The 19634-nt window shown below is 41.7% G+C and overlaps 1 protein-coding gene across 2 annotated transcripts in view; it reads right to left on the reverse strand.

Annotated features, from left to right (window-relative positions):
* reln (reelin) overlaps positions 1-19634 on the reverse strand; it is an 88342-nt gene that overhangs the window by 47621 nt on the left and 21087 nt on the right. For both annotated transcript variants that reach the window (XM_035665514.1, XM_035665513.1), the window contains exon 3: positions 5284-5422. In XM_035665514.1, coding sequence (XP_035521407.1) covers positions 5284-5422 — 139 coding nt within the window. The remainder of the gene's footprint in view (positions 1-5283; positions 5423-19634) is intronic.

A 19634-nucleotide genomic window follows, 5' to 3' on the forward strand; every position in this document is an offset into this window, starting at 1 on the left:
TTGTTCCTCACTTTCTCAGCGATAGTCAGACTAGGATGTGGGGGGATCTACCGTATTGACCCAGAGTCAACAACAGAGAGATGAATCCCCACAACAAGTCATGTCTGTAATTTATCTTGTCAGTCACAACGAAGCACATTTGCAGGAACAGACAGCGCAGAATGTGAAGCAATCATTTCTCACAAAATACATGTGGAGCGGACCCCCTCTCCCCTGAGCATGGTTCATTCTGCTGCATTTAAAATCATGCTTTACCTTTTTTTTCAATCTCCACGCTCTATTTCATCTAGAATTGATAAGGAGGTCAACGTCCCAGCAGGTGTAATTGTGACCTCCTGATGAGAGTGTTTGATGTGGGTGCAGCACAAATACCATGTGGACAATATCTGGCAGTATTGATCAGAACACTGATGTGTAATATGCATGTATGTGTGTGTGTGTGTGTACATGTCTGTCTCTGTGTATACAGATGTATGTATATAATTACAGGGGTCATGGACCGTCTCTTGGGAAATAAGACCAACTCATGGATGCAGAGACCTTTAGGGTATAAGGCAACAGGAGTCTGGGTTGTGATCTGTTGAGGAGCACAGGACTGGGTTTGCTTTTAAAAGCTGATGATTTACTGTGAAATTCAGTGGCACATTTTAAAAGTTTAAGAAAGGTTAAACACATGAATATGAGAGATATAAGAGTTGCTGTCTTATATGTGAATGTATGATATATGAAAATTGGAATTATATGGGTGGACTGTGTCAGATTTGCAGCTCTGGTCTGTTTGTGGAGAAAAAAAGTGGATCAGATTTATGTGATCTGTCGTGCTTCACATTTCTACCCGTATTTCTATATCTACAATGCCAAAATGGGATTACCTTGAACCAATCTTTCATTTTGACTGGCCTGGTGTCTACAGTGAATCTGTCACACAGCCACAGGCTAGTATGGAGCTTTAGTGATGAGGGGACCTCATTAACCAGTGATTTTATGTTAAAACAGACTGGAAGATCGACTTGAATAACAGGAAATCAATGAAGAAGACTAATACCAGGAGAAATTACGTGCAGAGGGAGATAGGTCATCCGTCGCCCTGATGTCTGAACTCTGACCTTTGACCTCTGATTAATATAACAGGCTGTCTCTCATCCTGCCTGCCAGAATCACCAGACTGGATGACCTTAAAGACAGATTATTGTCATAAAATGGGCAGGTCCAGACAATTTTTTAGTAGCACACCTAAAATCAGCAGTACATTTACTATATGTTACAGCTCTCTGTGAAATGTAGGCTTCCTGCTACAGCCATTGTTATTAAGGCACATGGAGTTTTTTCTACAAAAGCAGCCAAATCAAGCTGTGTTCACATGCAGCAGTAGACTGTAGTCAGCTAGATAATATGCAATACCGTAGTGCACGTTTCACAAACTTCCTCCTCACACAGACCTGCCTACTCTGAACAGATGGCAGTATCAACAACAGAGAAACATCCGGCATAATTACAGCACAGGAACCGTTCCTTTTCAATTACACCTAACAAGACAAGAGAGTGTTTGAGCGACCACCTTCCCTATTTCTCCTCCTAATTGCTCCTACAAGTGCCTTCAATCAGTCTAGGACTCTGCAGAGGAACCACAGGTTTCAGAGATGTCGAATAAGAACAAATATACAATTGTTTTCAAACAAATGCACATATACGCACGTGCATTCAAACACATGCATACACAGCATGCCATGACATGAAGAACAGTGTGCCATTAGATCTGCAGACTCCTCAGGGGAACACTTTGGGAAGGGGGCTCACATGCAGTAATTAAAGCAATCTCTAACCAGCTGTCTGAGACCCACAGGGAGACGGTACAAAACACTGCAGCTCAAAAACGCATCTCACACACATCAACACACAATGAAAATGTTGTGTGCATACAGCACCCAGATACAGCACTCATACACATGTTATTTAGACTACTGCACAATATTTATTTATGTTTTCTCAGGGTTACACACAAGCAAGAGTTATGAAGTTATGAGTTATGTTTGAAAATGTTTCTCTGAGGGTAGCTGTTGTTAAATCTAAAACCCCATGCATATTTGTGTGCACACAGACACACACACACACACACACACACTGCACTGATACCTTGAGGCAGTAAGTGAAGCAGAATAAAGGCAAAGAAAGGAAGAGACGCACCAGTGCATCTTTGCATTCACTAGAGGAAGCTTTTAACGATTCTCACCTCTGTTAAGTGCAGCAAAGCATTCAGTACATTATGTTGTGGTGTGGACCGTCATGTCTGAGCCAGAAGAATAAAAAGTGGGGCACAACTGTGTTTTATGCAGTCATTAAAGAGCGAGTTGGTTTGCATTTTGTGTGTAAGAAAAGGTTTGCTCCTGGCAGTTTGGCTTCACTCTGACAGTTGTTGGTATCATTTTATGTGAGTATATCATATTACGGCTGCAACTAATGATCACTTCTATAAAAGATTAATTAATTATTAGTTAAGTCTGTAAAATGTGTGAAAATTATAAAAACAATTGCTAATTAGAATTTCCCATATCCAACGGCAATATATTTATAGTGCATGCTTTGTTCGACAACAACCCAAAACACAAATATATTCAATTTACAGTGATATTTAACAGAAGAGCAGCTTGTTCTCACATATAAGAAGCTGTTTGTTGGCATTTTTGCTTGTTAAACAACTGAAATTATCAATTTCAATTCTGTTGTTAAGTATTTTTCTGTTGATCGACTTTAGTGTGATCAGTGTTTATTCGTGGATGCATGTGTATGTGTATGTGGGTGTATTCTCCCTACTCTTCCATCTCCTATGCCTCCCCTCCTCTCTTCTTTTCCTTCAAGGCCTCTCCTTCTCTTTAGGTGGCAATTTACAGCCACCCAGAAAATGAGTTTTTCTGGATGCCCACATCACTGCACTCTATCACACTCCTGCAAGTGATCTGTTACCAGGAACACTCCCACAATATTGCCCATAAAACTGCTCATAGGCCCCATATTAATGCAGTGGCAGACCAGCTCCAGTCCTGTGAAGGACATAGGTGTCTCTGCCTCTAATTTAAACACTCATGGACACTGCCTGTATCCTCAATCAGGGCAGAAGTACTATGGGCAAGGGCAGGACACTGCATTATTTACATTTTGTACAGTCAAGACAAATCTCTCTTACACCCATACTTCATTATCTTTTTTGACTTTTAAAGTGATTTGGAAGATTTCCTATAAGACTGCACTTCTTGGGTGAGTTCATTTATAGAAACCAACACCAAAATGTCTGATGACATCTCAACATAAACAGTAATAATACCGACAATTCAGTGCTGAAAAAACATTATGTGGCACCCAAGGTGGCCCTGGCTTTGTCACAAGGGCCTGTTGAATTTCTCCCAGAGTCACATCACTGAACCTAGGGAGGAAAGCTCTGGAGGTGAGGAAATACTGGCGGAGATGGAGGCTGTGAACTGGAACAGGGTGCAGTAAGACTGTTTGTGTGTGTAAGGAGCAGTCTCCAGCCAGCTGGAGTGTGACTGGCTGACTTTGATAAGGTCAGCCGCAGGGGCCCCTATTGTCATATAGTCGTGGCCCCCTGCCAGCCCCACTGTCATAAGTACTGGCACACTGCAGCTCCATGGTTTACACTCGCAAACACACAGCAACACGCATGGACACACACACAAATATTAAAGAAACACACAGTCCTCGTAAGCTGACACACGCTCAACAGTAAATGTGTTTGCTGGCAGACAAAAAAGCCAGTAAATCTGTTTGGCTCCATGGATATTGTCTAAATGGCAGCTCCACTTCAGCAAATTCCCCAACTGAATCCTTTTCTGTCAGTCTGTCCATAAAAGTCTCTGTCTGATAGTCTATCGTGTCCCTCCAGGAATTCATTGAGGGATTTCTGTGAATACTGCCAAAATGTTTAATTTAGTTGTGGCTTTTATGAAACACTGATGTGCAATTTGCAATGTCTTTCAAGTTCGGAAAGAGGATGACTTGTAAAGAAAAATATAAAAAAATAAGAGATCAGTTTGCAGTTTGATTTGACTATTCAAGGATTAAAACGATATGATGATAATAATGTTTTTATTTGTAGGTTTCATTTTTAAAAACACACTGTTCACTAGTCAAATTTATATATATATTCCAATATTTGTGAGTTAATTTCTAAAAGATCTTTGTAATGTAGTGCTGTGCTGCTGTGACTTTGCATGTGGCAGAGTTACTGGTGTCCTCCCTTTTCCTCTACGCTTCTCCAGCAACAGCTGCTAATTGCATTTTGACTGATTATCAGCATGGGGCTGTAAATCATCAGCCAAGAGAACTACAGTGAAAGAGAGTTAGAGGAGGTTTCCAACAGATAGAGATGGAGAAAATGATGAAGAGCAAGACCAGACAGAGGAGGGGAACGAAAATGAGAAAAAGGGAAAAAGACCAAGGCTGTTCTCAAACCTCTTAATCTTAAGATCTTTTCCAACTTCCGTCAATCAAAGTCAGGGAAACAGGGAAACACATTGAGTAACATGTACACAAACAGACCTCTGCAGTGTCCCTGAGTAACAGGTCACCTCCCCCGGAGTTTGTTGCAATGGGCTAAAAGTCCATATGAATCCCCTAATAGAAACCATTTGTACTAGTATGGCTGGATAACTGCTCCTTATTAATGCCTGTATGTAATGTCACAAGAGCATCTTGTGAACCGGAGTTTTTCTATCACAAAAAGTCTATGTGTCTGTTTCACACCCATCCTCCGGGGATGGGTGGATCTGGTCAACCGCTCACACATTTTCCAATGAGAAAGCCCATTTAATGAGAGGATGGGAATATTTCCGTTAATTCTCACCAGGTTAAACGTACACATTCACACCTGCCACTGCACAGGCCATGTCAAGCAAGGTACTGAGGATATAACCACACACAAACACACACATACACATACACACACTATCTGTGTCCCCAGTTTAACCTCTTTCCAGTCATCATGCAAGCTTTCTCTGACAGGATGGCCTTTTAACATTTATTCTGTGTCTCTGACAGAGAAAACACCGCCCATAATGTCAGCTGATAAGCCTCACTCTGGCTTACTGGGTCAATATGCAGCCGCACAACATTAACAGATATTATTGTTACAGTTTACGACTCCCATGTCTGGGTTAGACGCGTGGCAGCTGTAAAAGGTCTTAGCCTGCATCACACCCACTTGTCTGCAATTTCTGTCTTATTCTCTCTTAGCTGTTCTTTTTTACACACATACGTTCATGCCTGACTTACAGGAAGTTGACACAGCCGGTGCCAGGCGGTGGGGCGATCCAGACAAAGCTGAAGCTGGAGGAGGGCTGGTGGCTGACATGGGAAGCGACCACACTGCAAACAAACTGGGTTCCACCAAACTGCCGCTCTGGCATCACACCTGGAGGAGAGAGGAAAAGAGAATAAGCGAGAGACCAAAAAGGAGAATTTGTCATGTTTGATTACTGTTATTAAATGTGTATTACTAAACATTTTCTAAAGCCACTCTTAGTCTTATAGATGTAGATGTAGCAGCTACATAAAAGTTACAATTGTGTGTGGTAAGCCCATTTATAAAATAGTGATTTTTATAGTCTACAAGTGATGTGTGTATATGGGCCTCCCTAACAACATTGCCTTCATAAACTGCACTGTCAGAAAACCACCGCCCTAAATAAAACAGTGACTAGCACATAGATGTGGTGTAAAGCATTATACCTAATTTATGGTCTCTTGAATTAAAACTGCTTTTTGGTGGGAAACCCTCACCAGTTTGCAAACAGCAGACTTATAATGAATCCACAGTCAATTACATTACTGTACTCATAGTTACTTTCACAAAAATAAAACACACAAAAACAATTATGTTCACAGGGATGGATCACCAAATGTATCTCAAGCAAGTTTGGACAGTTTGGTCCTGTGTGATATGAGGGATGTTTGTTTTCCAAGGTTTTTCATATACAAATCCACAGTGTCCCCTCCTCCCTTCTTTCCATTTGCTTTTCATTTCTCCACTCAGTTGTTTGATCTCATGCCATTCTGCTGTTATTTTTTCCATCCCCTGCCATTAGTTTCCTTTTTCTTTTTCATTGTTTCCTGCCTCACACTCACTTCTCTACCTTTTCTCCTTTGCTCTTTTTTTCCTGTCTACTTCTCTCCTTTCACCATTTATTTTTTCTCGACCCTCTTCAGCTTTTCTCCGTCTTTGCGAGCTGACACTACATAACGGTGCTCTTATTAATGAGGGTCCGTGTCCGGCTATGATTGCACCGATGGAATGACATCATGTCACACAATCTTTCCTTTATATCACAGAGGGCAAGGGCAGGACGCCGCCGGACTCATCAATCACTGCGCAGACATATGGAACAGTACAATTTAATAATTTACTGTAACTAAGTGGCTTTGTAGTGTCGGAGAAGAGGCAAGCAAACTGTGCAGTAGCTATCACAATTGCAAACACAATTAGAGTATGGAGTGTGCATCTTCCAAGCAGATAATCTGGGAATTTGTCATAATTCTACAACACTAAGTCAACATAGTTTGGTCCAGTGCACACAGAGCAAACACATTCAGCCGGTTTAAAAATGTATGTGATGTCCCATCTGTGTATGAAGATGTGCACTGAGCTGCAGTGCTTTAGTGGCTGGCCTCGGCTCTTGCAAACTCTGCAAACACAATCCTCTCTTCTCCTCTCCTCAATCATAACTCACTGAAAACATAATCAGCAATGATTAATAACATCAGAGCTTTAATATCCCCTGAATCAATGTGCAAATCACTGTGTGTGTGTTTGTGTCTGCGTATGTGGTTCAAAACTAATTATTTGAAGAGAAATAATTCCGCCCATTTCTGACAGTAATAAATTTGACCTCACAGATTGCATCCATAAATACACACAGTCAACAGCTTCATAAGTGTTTCTGTTTGACTCGGCCAGCCGTGTGTGCGTGTGTTTGTTCGTATTGTTGCATGAAATGTATGTTGATGTGTGTATGTGTGCTTCATGGTACAAACAAACCTAGGTATCATTGCTGTCGGATGTAAAACTAAGAAAAACAAGCTTGTTTTTAAATTGAGCACCATGCATTTATTTGTTTCCCCTGTGGGGTTTGCAAAGGTTTTCTTCAACCCAGGAGTTATGCATTTTCTCATCATGTAGAGAAACATCAAACTCCTTAACTGGAGTTCAAACTGAATAATCATCAAAGCTACATGATTTAAGAGGTTTCCCATGACAACAACATATTGTGTCATTATGTGCGAGTGCAAGCAGCGTGTGGGCCTAGTGTGTCAGATTTACGAGGTGTCGAGCAACGCAGCCTTTTACATTGCTAAGGAGCTGCTGGTGTGTAATAACAGACCGAGATGTAATCACCCACTAATAGTACTGCTGTTCTCTAATCACCTCAGCTACAACCTCTCTGTGTAATGGCCACGATTTACTCTTAAGCAAACACATACACACTCATACAAGGAAACACACATAGACACACATTAGTGTCTAGGGCTATAGCAATGTTTCAATCTTTCTCTATTTTTAACCCCAATTTTAACTGACACCAAAGAGGGCCATTTCCAGAACAATTTCCTTGCTGTTACGTGCCATGCATTTTCTGCCGCAACCTAGGCAGTCAAGACAACAGTTTTGGCACTAATTGTCCGATTTTGTGGCAGAAGAAGAGAAGAAGATGCGCTATGAGTCTTTCTCACCACATTGCCATGGTGCAATTTGAGAATCCCTGCAGATGTGCATAATACAAGCTTAGCTTTGCAGTGGCAATGGAAACACTATCTGGAGAGCTGCTGCAAAGACAAACAGAAAGAGAGAAGTGTGGTGATGGAGTTGAGCAGCAGACTGAGCAGAGGAGATAGCAGAAGGAGAAAGTAAACGGGCAGTGGCCAGTGTGGACAGAAGGACAGAAACAATGAATCACTCATTCAGCTCACTCATTCAAAGGAATATTCTCATTTAAATAGCTGTCACTCAACATTGAGTAAAAGAAAGACCTGGGCAGGGCACCAACAACAACTTTAGTGTTATACAGACTGGTTTTCCATTTACAGTGATGACAAAGTATTGTAATACAACCCAAATTCATTTTCCACAGGCTACTGTAACTCTTACTTGAATAGGAAAATGGACTAATATTGGATGGAGTGAAAACAAACACAGAATTCAATGTTTGAAACAAAAATCAAGCATAATAATGTGAATAAAATTAAGAAGATGAAAAAAAATATGAGCTGACAGACAGTGAGACAGAGAGAGGGAGGAACTGTGGCTAAAGAAAAGCAGAGAGCCGTTAGAGTAAGGTGAAGATGAAAAGGCAGACTGATGCACTCCAGGACGCAGCAGCGCTGGGACTCGACACTGCTCACAGAATTTCTATTCCCACTTGAAAAATACACTCAGGCGTAAAAATGCAAATAATGAAACTAGTCCCTTTCATGTCCGAGAGAGAGAGAGAGAGAGAGAAAGACAAGAGAAAAATCACTATTATTCAATGAGATCTAAATCCCAAATGTTCCAGTAAAGCAACAAGCTGTAGTGAACTTGTACAGAAAAAAAGAAAGCTCTGACATTCCTGGTTCCGTTCAGGGAGATGAGCAGAGAAAATGAAAGACGGGCTCTTTCGTCATTGTGAAATGAAAATATGTAACAAAGACCTTCCTTTGTCCTTATATTGCCCTATTTTTATATACCTACAGATGTGACAGATGTTAACTGTGCTTCATAAGCTTGTTTTCTTTTCTGTCAATATTTTGTGCTTTGTACATCTCCTCCTATCTTGCTCTTCGTCTCCCCCAAATTATATTTCTATAATTATAGTACTTGATGCAGTTGTGTGTATCAAAACACACAGTTATTGGGCGATTGATAGGAAGAACATTTTGGCATTTAACCTTTTTCTAGAATATGAAAGAAATGTTTAAAAAAATAATAATTTTACATTTTTGGTGGCCACATTTTATGCTTCATCAACCACTTGTTCTCCACATATGAACCCGTTTATCGCCACATGCAGAATTCATCTAACGAGTGGACAATGACACAAGTTGTAGCTGCAGTACAAATGCCACCGGTGATGCATTCATGCTTCATGTTAGATACGTATCAGCAGAGGCCACTTCTAATTGAATAAGCAGCCACGGGGGGATCTTGGAGGACTGTTGCAACCACCGTCCACGGTCAAATGCACACATGCAAATACATGCACGCTCACACACGCAAACACATGCAGTTCTTTCACATGCAGATTGGGCACTTATGAGCTGTCGGCAGTGATTAATGGCAAGGGAAGATGACCTGCTAACTCCCACGGTATGACTGGGCAAAGCATGTTTCATAAATACAAACCCACACACACATATACAAACGCACACAAATGCCTATATATGCACTCTCGGGCATGCCCACACACAAACTCGCTCAGATACAGAGAAACACAGGAAATGGGTGTGTCAGGAATGGGTGTGTCAGGAAGGGTCATATGTTGGTTGTAGGACTGTCACCCCAACATCAATCTCTGCTGGTAATTGTGGTGAATTTCTTAAGCGCCCCATAAAAAAGGAAGTGGGAAGTGGAGCGCCTCTTATGTATTCATATTCAGTCCGCCCATGTCTGCAGTGACAAAGACTTCTCCACATTTTCCCTTCCGTCTGGTCTTGCTTCTTTTAAATATGTAAACACTTCAATTCACATCTGTCTGTGTCCTCTTTAACATCTCTCTGTTTGGAGACAGCATTTTTATCTGTCTTTATATCTCACTTTGCAAAGCTAATGAGCTTTTCCACTGCCAAGCTCAAAACAAGTCAAATAGATGGAGTGAGAATTCTCCCCGATGGAGCAGATGGGCAATCGTTGGCTCAGCCTGGCAGCGACTTCACACTGTAGGACCAGCAGGAGCCGGTCTAACTGGCATTAGAACTGATAGTTAGGCTTTGTGGAAGAGTGGCGAGGATTCGCGAGGCACCATTCAAATTGATGTGCACATTTATGAGAATCATTCAGAGTTTACACATACCATTTGACATCTGGTCAGTACCAAATAGCTACTAGATTGTGCACTCATTCCACAACTGTCCTTCAGCAATGTCTGGCCTGCGGAGCAACAGAAGTTTGAGTGATCTCTCTGTGTTTTAGTTTGCTGTATCAATCCTAATTAAGCACCCCCTGAGATGATTTCAACACAGTCTTTATTTGAGAAAATGCACTTCAGTCCTAAAGGTGAGAGGAATCTGGTTGCTTGTTGCTTCCTCTCTTCCAACAGTATATCTAGTAAAATATTGCAACTTTCCCTACACTGGAACAATTGTATTTAATTAATTCATGGACAACTTTAATGCTAGAGCACACATACTGCACAACCATAAGCACACATGCACTTTCATTACCCTGTATGCCTGCACATACACATACAAACAACCCCAAACAGAATATTAAAATGCTTGTGTATGCACAGCAGTTGGCTCAGAGCGTTAATGAAACCCCTATGAAGTAGCATAATGTGCTGTAAGCAGATTAGGTTATTTGATTTTAGTTGTAGGAATTTATATTTGTCACCACTCACTATATACTTTTTGTTTAAATACAGAAAAGTGGGTCTCATTTAAAAAGCACAGATTAATGTTTATGATGCACATCTTTTGTCCTCCAGGCCTGCTGTGTGTGTGTGTTTGTGCACACTCAGACAGATAATAGCCTTATAAGCAGTGATCATTCTCCCACTTGCTCAGACTTAGGAATTCAATGTATACACCACCCCAGATAATTTGGAGAGCAGGCCCATTAAAGGCTCATATTTCATGTGGTAATTCTTAAAACCTGTCATAAACCTATTGGAGCATTAACATGTGTTATTAAAAGCCTGTGAATGTATGGGAATCTGTCAAAAGCCAGAATAATGCCTCTGTCAACATGTTTAAAGAGAAGGCCGCACAATGGCGACATAAATGATACATCACAACAGTACTGACAGCCTGAGTAGGGACCCCATACGCTTTGTGCTGCTGAATGATCCATTGCTATGTGTGTGTTTGTGTTGGTGTGTGCCTGTTGTGTCGCATTCACTTCTTCTTCCCAACACCATCCTCAGCTGGTCAGCCGGACCACTGCAGGGTCGGCGCATGACAACCCGACTCTGATCTGCCATTGGCTGAAATGGGCATCCATCTCAGCATCTGCCAATCACACTACCATGGAGACGGGTTGGCAGCGTTGTAGAGATGGCAGGGGTCCGGCACAGTGTTGCCAGGAGGAAGCTGTGTGTTAATATGGGTGGTGAAAGATGCCAGTGGTCAGGGGGAAAGGGGGTAAGAGACTCTGTGGGAAAATGTGGAGGCATTTGCCACATGAATGAAAGAGAGTTTAACTGGCAGTTAAGGACACCTGGAGGTCTGTTGAGCTGTATAAGTATGTAGGTGAACATGTGCAAAGAGTGTATTTGAGAACTGTGCATATCTATATATTTACATTATTATGTGTTTCCATGTGCGCACGGTGAATTTTCTGTGAAAGCAACCATTTGTGTATAGATAAAATGTATGTATTCATGCCCTGGCTCTAAGCACCAAACCAATTTTTGCCCATATGCATACATTCACAGAACAATTGCTCTTTCATTTAGGCTTCCATTGTATCTCACAACATCCATCATCTATAAACTCCTGAAGGCAAGGCCACACACACCCACACACCCACACAACACGCACATACATACAAACTAGGGCTTATTGTAAGAGCTGCCAGTATGACTCTAACTAGTTGAAAGAGCGAAAGTACTGTACACAACAACATGGCTTATATGTGAACAATTATTTGAACACATATTCTACTAATTTAATCAATGCTTATTTTTCTGTTCCATACATGTTGCATCTATCAAAACCATTAACTGAAAACTAAAAGAAAATAAGTATTTAGTTTATTGCAAGAGGCTACTGCTTTCCTTTCAATAAACAAGAGCTACAAGCCATACAAGCATAAATGATAAATGGAATACAGGAACACTACTGGAGCATAATTTTCCCCCCTGAACTAATGTGTCATAATTGAAATTAATGTTGTTCTGAATCAAACAAGTGTTGTATGTTTTGCAGCCCCACCCTGTATGATAGATGAGACTTCTACATCTCTCCACAGCCCTGCAATCCATCTCACAGACACACTTGCAAACACACATATCGTATACCCAAATGCATGTATGTATGCCACTTATATTGTTGAACACACTTTAATTAAATTAAAATTCCAGTTTGTAACAACATTTTTGGCTATCATTTCTATTAGTAATGGTTGCATTTTATTCACTTAAGTAACTGCTGAAAATACCACAACATTGCTATAACGTAAAGTCCGACAAGATTCAGACATCTGACATGTTGTGAACAAGCCGATAGATAATCGATATTATATATAATAGTACTCAAACCAAAGTATTTGGAACTAAAACATAAATGAGTGCATCTGAAATGTTTAAAATCTCTCACTGCATAAAAAAATCTAATTACAATACGTGGATGGGTCTAATGGATGATTACAACAGTCAATTTTGGTTCTACCTTTCACCTTTATTTTTTCTTCCAAATAAGTTTAGGTTACCATGATTGTTTGATCATTGGGCATTTCATGTTAATTGCTGGGTTGGACACTTTCAGAACACAGCATTAAATCTGGTGAGCACAATGTTAATATTACTGATACGAAGGAAAATAAGTTCTGAATAAAAAGGGAAGTTCCCTCTCCCTTTCTCTGTTTTGAGTCAAGCTGAGAAATAGGGTACTGTTTAAAAACTGGGTTCGGTCCCAGGGTCAAGATGTATGGGTGTGTTATGTAAACCACCAGGGTGAAACATGGCTGAAAGGCCTAATTGGAGTGACATAGCCGAGCCTGCTGAGTGCTAGTGGTGTGAGGCCTGTGGAGCGGCACCCAGTGGAGGACAGCCAGCTTCATGCCCCAGGAGAAGCTTACCACACTGGGTGGCAAAGTCACCAAAATCCCCTTCCCCCACCCCTCTAGTCCTTGAACAGCCATTTCTTCTTCCACCCATCCATCCATCCATTTATCCATACGTCCATCCATCAGTGAAGCCCATGAGCGGCTGCCTTCTGTGGGTGTGTGTCATTGTAGCTTGGCAGGCACACACCACAGCTTCAGCGGCAGGCGCCAGGGCTAATTTGATTTTTAATTCAACACGACTCCTCGGCTAATAGTTTGAGCTAGGGATTAATTAATCTGATTTGACTTGTGCTAATTTCTTGCACCCACATCCCTGCTCCCCACCCGTCAATGCAGCAAACAAACAAACTGGTGAGGCTGTGGTCTCGCAAGCTCTGTCCTGACACACATGTTAAGCAGAGAGATAGAGACCTGGGGCGACAGGTGAGGAGCCAGTGGAAAGCCTAGGGAGAGCAAAGAATGGTGCCTGTGCTGCATGTGCACGCATGTGTATATACAGTATGTGTGTGTGCGTGTACCTAAATGTGTTTATGTAGGAGGCTGGAGCTGAGCCTGGTCTGACAGAGTAGTGCTGGGAGGCAGTGAACTAATCACGGCAACAGCCTGGCTCTTGTAAGGAGGGCGAAACACAGAGAAGGTCATCAACTATTTTTGCTGCCAAAATATGGGTCAGATTGGATCTGGGTGAGTTGCTCACAGATAACTTGTATGTAATGCAAAAAACAAATATAAAAAATGGGCCAGGCAGTGGAGCTTTCCCATTCTTCTCCCAGGCTTTTAGAGGGTGGCAAGCTAGAGCCAGCCAAGGCCCTACAGGGAGAAACCAGGAGAACCACTAAGCTTCCTCATCTCACAGAGAGCACTTCCACTTTTTCTATAGTCTCTGCAAGGGAACTTTAAAAATGAATAGACCTCAGAGTGCAGCCCAGATGACATGCACTTTGTGGAGAAGACTTTGTAAAATCACTTTCCCTCAGTTTGCACACCAAACCCACAGATGCCCACACACTTGCAAGGTGCATGTGGAGGTATAGAGTATAAGGAGTTTTATATCACAATACAACAAAGATAATATTCAAAGTCAGCTTGCCTCTTTGTTGAAATGATGCAAACCCACTTGTGTTCACAGAAATGTGTCAAACTGAGCAGTCTTTGAGTCAAAGCTCTCTCTGTCTTTATTCTATCTTTACTTCTGTCTCTATTCTGTCTGGCATGTTACCAACCTCTCTGCGTGGCAGAAAATAACATTGCTCTGCTCAACAGAGACCACACATGGGAGAAACAGCCTACGCCTGCTGCTCTCTCCTGCAGGATAAAAAAAAAATAAAAATAACAAAAAACTGGCCAACATCTCACACACCACTTTGAAATCTCTATCACAGTCAGTCCAGCTCCTGCTTTCTTGGTCACCCTAGACCTTTTTAACTGTATGTTTGGTTGCAAAAAAAAAAAAAAAAAGAAAGGAAAAAGCTCTCAGCATGTGCATACAAATACATGTGCACTCCCAAATATAATATATATATTATAAATATATATATATATATAAAATATAAACACACACACACCCTGACTCACAGACGCAAATAGATATGCATGAACATAGACACAAATACTAAACTGCACGTATACATACAAATGTACGCACACCTAGTGAAGCTGTGGGAGTTCAAAGAAGGGACTATGTTTTTCAAGAGAGCGAGTGTACACTAAGTGACCCAGTAAATTCCCAGCAGTAGTGCTCCAGCAGGTCTACTGTACCATCACACCTGAGAGGCAAGACCTATGCTGTTGGGATATATAATGGGCAACACTAATGCACCAGTCTAGAGTGTGTTGTGGGTGTACCTTAAATTAATAATGGATTATGTTGTATTTCTGTTTGAATTCTTCAAAGGTTTTTTCGCTTGTAAGGAGGCTTTGTGCATAGAAAGTAGCTACATGACTTGTGATGCATAATCACCCAAGCACTCCTCTGGACTCTGAGAGCACCCAAATGTTTAGCCACCTGTTAGCAGCTTCCATGCATTGTGAGATTGGTGGGGGAGGACGTGCTGGGCAACGGGAGGTACAGAACAGAGGCTCAGTCTGGGCACGAGGGGTGAGAAAGTCCTGTGCCAGCAAAACAGGGAGATTTACAGCAAGCCGACCCAGGCTGATATCTAGTCTGATCTAACACTGTGCCGCAGAGAACACAAATCACCTCCCATACATAACCCTACCCCTGACAACTCATTTCATCTTCCGCACTAATGAATTCATCATCAGGAGGGACCTGCCTTTGGGTGCCTCAGCCCTGAGCAGAGGAGTAATGGCTTAGATAAGTCATCATCATTATCAACATCATCACCACCACCAACACCACCGCCAGCACCACCATGCCTCCATTCAGCCAATAGTTCAGGAGCAACTGTTTGTGACTGTCTGGTGTCCTTGACAGAGTTGAAACAGGGGAACTTTGGCAGTGTTCAAGGTTATTATAAGGATAGGTGTCAGAGCAAATGTGCCAGAGATGCGCATCCTAAGTGTGAGAATCAGCATGAGTGTGCGTATGTCAATGGAATTTGAATGTGTTGTGGTATGAGTGGATAAATCACTGAGTGTGAGAGCTCTTATGGTAGCAAGCAAGTGTATATGTGTGCGTATGTGTGTATCTGTGTGCGTGTATGAAGGAGTCTAAGCGGCGCAGTCAGGGAGCTGTCAGCAGAGAACCAGGGAGCAGGCTGATCACAGGGCTGCAGTGCGTTTGAAGTCTCCCAGGGACTGACAGCTTCTCTCCCCATGGGAACCCCTTCCCTCGCCCCTTCTCTCCTCCCTGCACCACCCTTTCTCTATATCATTTCTCTTTATCCTCCATCTCTCCCTACACATATCCCCTTCTCAGTTTTTCCTTATCCGATTGATGGAGAGGGTATGCAAAAGCACACTCATGCTCTCCTGGGACTGTTAGTACTTCCAAAACAAGGCTTTGTTCAGCAGGAAACACACCTGCGAGTGTGTCTCTGTAAATACTGACATGATGAGCTGCCATCTCTCATAGTCTGACATTCTGTCTGACATTCAATCTGGCTTGGTGGCAAGGGTGCAAAGACAGCCGACCTTCAGCCTTGAGATGGATGAGTGTGCAGATATCAATTATTTGAATGCATAATTGTGCATAATAAGAAGGAAATACCATTAGTGATTGTGTATTTCTATATGTTTTTTAGTCCTATTAAATATGTGTATGGCATGATTACACTTTTTGGCTCCACACCCTCTCCAACCCCTCCTCCACAGGTCAAGGTGCAGCAGGATTTCATCTCTGATCGCGCTGTGTGTTAGCATGAGCCCATCCGTCATAGGGACAGAGTGTCGGCTGGATGTCCCTGTCACTAAGCTGTCCATTTTGTCAGACAGCCAGATCCATCATATTGAGATGGGGACTGATCCTTGCAAGCAGAAGCCAAACGCCCCGCAAATACATACAAATATGCAAATTAACGACAAAATAAACATCACCCTGCAAACGAGCCATCCATCAATGACCAGTTTCTCAGCAGCTCAGCATTGGCACTGCAACACCAATCAGCCACTCCGTCAGAGGCAGTGATGGAACGCCATCCCCTCATCTTCGTTGCTTCCTTTCCCCTTCTTATATCATTCACATACTGTCTCCCTTTCATTGGACCCTCTTTGCCATTTTTCATGCACACTTTCTCCAATTTTCTCCTCTCACACTCATTCCCTTAATCTCAAACACTTTGACAGCCAGCCCCGTGTTGGCATTTTTGCCTATCCATTTCCCTCTCCTGTCTATTTTCAAAGCTCTCTCCTCCCTTCAAGTGCCTTTTGTTCATCATCATAATTATAAATCTGGAGACATTTAGAACAGGCATAGACCGATTATCAGCCTGGTCGTCTGATATTCAGCATTTTTTCTTGATTATCGGTATCTGATTGCTGATTAAAAAAAATAATTTAAAAATGTGCTCTGATGCCGTCGCTTCTCTCTGTCTGTAGTCACCAGTCTGTAGTCTCGGTCAATATCATGCCTACAGCATTATCTGATAGGTTACACCCCTTTAGGGGCAATAGTAGAGAAATAATTTAATATTAAAGATAATGTTTTAATTTTTGCAGGATTTAATTAAATATATGCTCAAAGTACTCAGGTATTTTACTTAAATAAAGTAGAAATACCACAGTAGAAAAATGCTTAAGCCCTGAATTCAAAATCTTACGTAAGTAAAAGTACTAGCATCAAAATATACTTGCTGTAAAAAAAAAAGTGCAGAATGGCCCATTTCAAAATAACATAGATAATTTGATTGGATTATGATTATTGATGCATTAACAGATTAGACAATTTAATTACTTTATACTTTTGGGTAGCTTAATCTATAATATTACATCATAATTTATTAATGGATTTATTTTTTATATTACAATATGAATCTGCAAAGTAACTGAAGTTATCATAGAAATGGACTAAAATGTACAACATTTGCCTCCAAAATGTAGTGGAGTAGAAGTATGTAGCAGCATAAAATGGAAAAACTCAATTGCTCTTGTGTACAGTACCTATACACTATTCCTAATTTTGCCACGCAGATATTTCAAATATCGGTTTCCTTCATTACTAATCGTTATCTGTATCGGCCCTGAATAAACAATATCGGTCAAGCCCTAATTTAGCGTGAGTACTTGCTCTGTCTTTGTGTGTTTGAATGCATAATGATGTGATCAAAACGATGACAACGTACATAAGTCATTGTTTTCATCATAAAATCTTTGTAGACGCCAGTTTGAGAGCTGTGTGAGTTCTTTTCAGAAAGCCAAGAGGCTGGAATGGAAATAAAGAGCTCTTAATGGAATAAAAGTGAAAGGAGGGAAAAACACGAAGCAGTTGGAATTCTCCAGCAGCTGAGTCAGTCCAGACTCTTGTTGCTTTTCTGGCAGAGTGTATAGACATCCCCTCTGAGCATGTTACACACACACACAGACACACACACACACACACACACACAAAGTCTAAAAGTTTTACTGTAAAACATGTTGCAAAGGTCTCTAATGAGCAATTAGGCTGTCAAACTATACTACGCAATATTATGAAAGGAATCACTTTAGACACTCATCCATTAACTGTACATTGTGACTTCATGAATCTCACAATGACACCTTGAGTCTTTCCTGCCAGCCCCTTGCACCCTGAAACAGATCCACTGTTGTGGAGGTGCCTCAGCCAGACTAGTTTATCAGGCATTTATAAAAACCACAGTCAATTTACACTCCTGTGTTCTGCCTCTCACAATATTGTTTTTAGCTCCAGTTTGTCTGCTTCTTCACTAGCCATAGCAAAGCAATTACAGTATCATAAAGGTTTGTGGTTAGCCACCCAGCGGCTAGTGAGGGATCTCCCGCCTTCAGGCAGTGGAGGAATGGGGCGACTGGAACCGCAGCTCAGCCCAGAAGCCCAAACTATATCATTCCTCAGACTATCCTGATTGCCACCCCAATTTCTCCATCACACTTCAGCTAATTTGACAATTAGTGGGTGTTAAGTTCTGACTACGTAGTAAAAAGTCAGTCCCTCGAAGCGTCATATTTTTATTACAAGTGTAGTGTGTAGTGCATTGTTATTGGGAGGGAGTGGAAGACAATAAAATTCTTATTCTCTGTCTCCGCGTCGTGGTGTCTCTGTGCGCTGTGCGTGTGTGCATACATGTGAGGATATCTACGTTAGTGCATATGACAGACCAAAAAAAGAAAGAAAAACACAAAAGACAGAGAAAGACGAGAACCAGTGATGTAGCTTGTGTATTTGCATGCAGTGTGGTCATGCACATGTAAATGCACTGGTTTTATGAGCTTTCTGTAAAAAGCAGCGGAGGATGACACGGAAGGCCGAGGGGGAATTCTCTCTTTGGAGGCCAACGTGCAGTCATCCTGTCTACTCGCTGCAACAGCTCTGACCGCACAAACCACTGGACATCCCCACAGAGAGTGTAGAAACACTAACCTCCCTGTCTGCAGTGCTCTCTGGCTTTATTTGTTTATTCCATCTTCATTTTTCTCTGTTTCAAGCCATTCATTCTCACTATATGTCTGTCTTTCTCTGCCTTTCTTTCCACTGACTTCAACCCAGCAGAAATAAAAGATCTACTAACTTAACACTCCTCCCTCTCTTCTCGTTTAGCGTTATCTTGTGATCCTGTGGTGGCTGTGCAGTGAGGTTTCATTCTTCCCGTGCTGGGTTTCATGTTGTTTCCCGCACTGATACATCTGTCAGCCACATGTTCACCCAGCCAGCCGTCGCGCTAACAGCTGTACACAGCTGGAATATGTGTATGTGCTTTTGAGTGAGAGTGGGTGGATATTTCTTTATTGAATTCTATGTGTGTGTGCATTCCATGTGTATCTGTCCCCTACTTGCCTCCATTGAGGGGGATTACAGCCGCACCCTGTCTTAGACGCTCTACACTAAACACCAGGCTCGTAAAAATTCCCTTGTGGAGTTATGTGACCCTGTTGTCCTCACGGATCCCTTAATATTTGTCACAACAACAATCAACATCAAGCGGTGTTTCATTCCATTATTGTTCCACTGCATTATCTTCAAAACATTTTGCTCAAACACTGGCTCTCTTATGCACAGCGATGTCACTGGGTT

Source organism: Morone saxatilis, unplaced genomic scaffold (assembly GCF_004916995.1).
Source record: "Morone saxatilis isolate NCDOM2014 unplaced genomic scaffold, NCSU_SB_2.0 Contig2, whole genome shotgun sequence".
Lineage (NCBI taxonomy): Eukaryota > Metazoa > Chordata > Actinopteri > Moronidae > Morone > Morone saxatilis.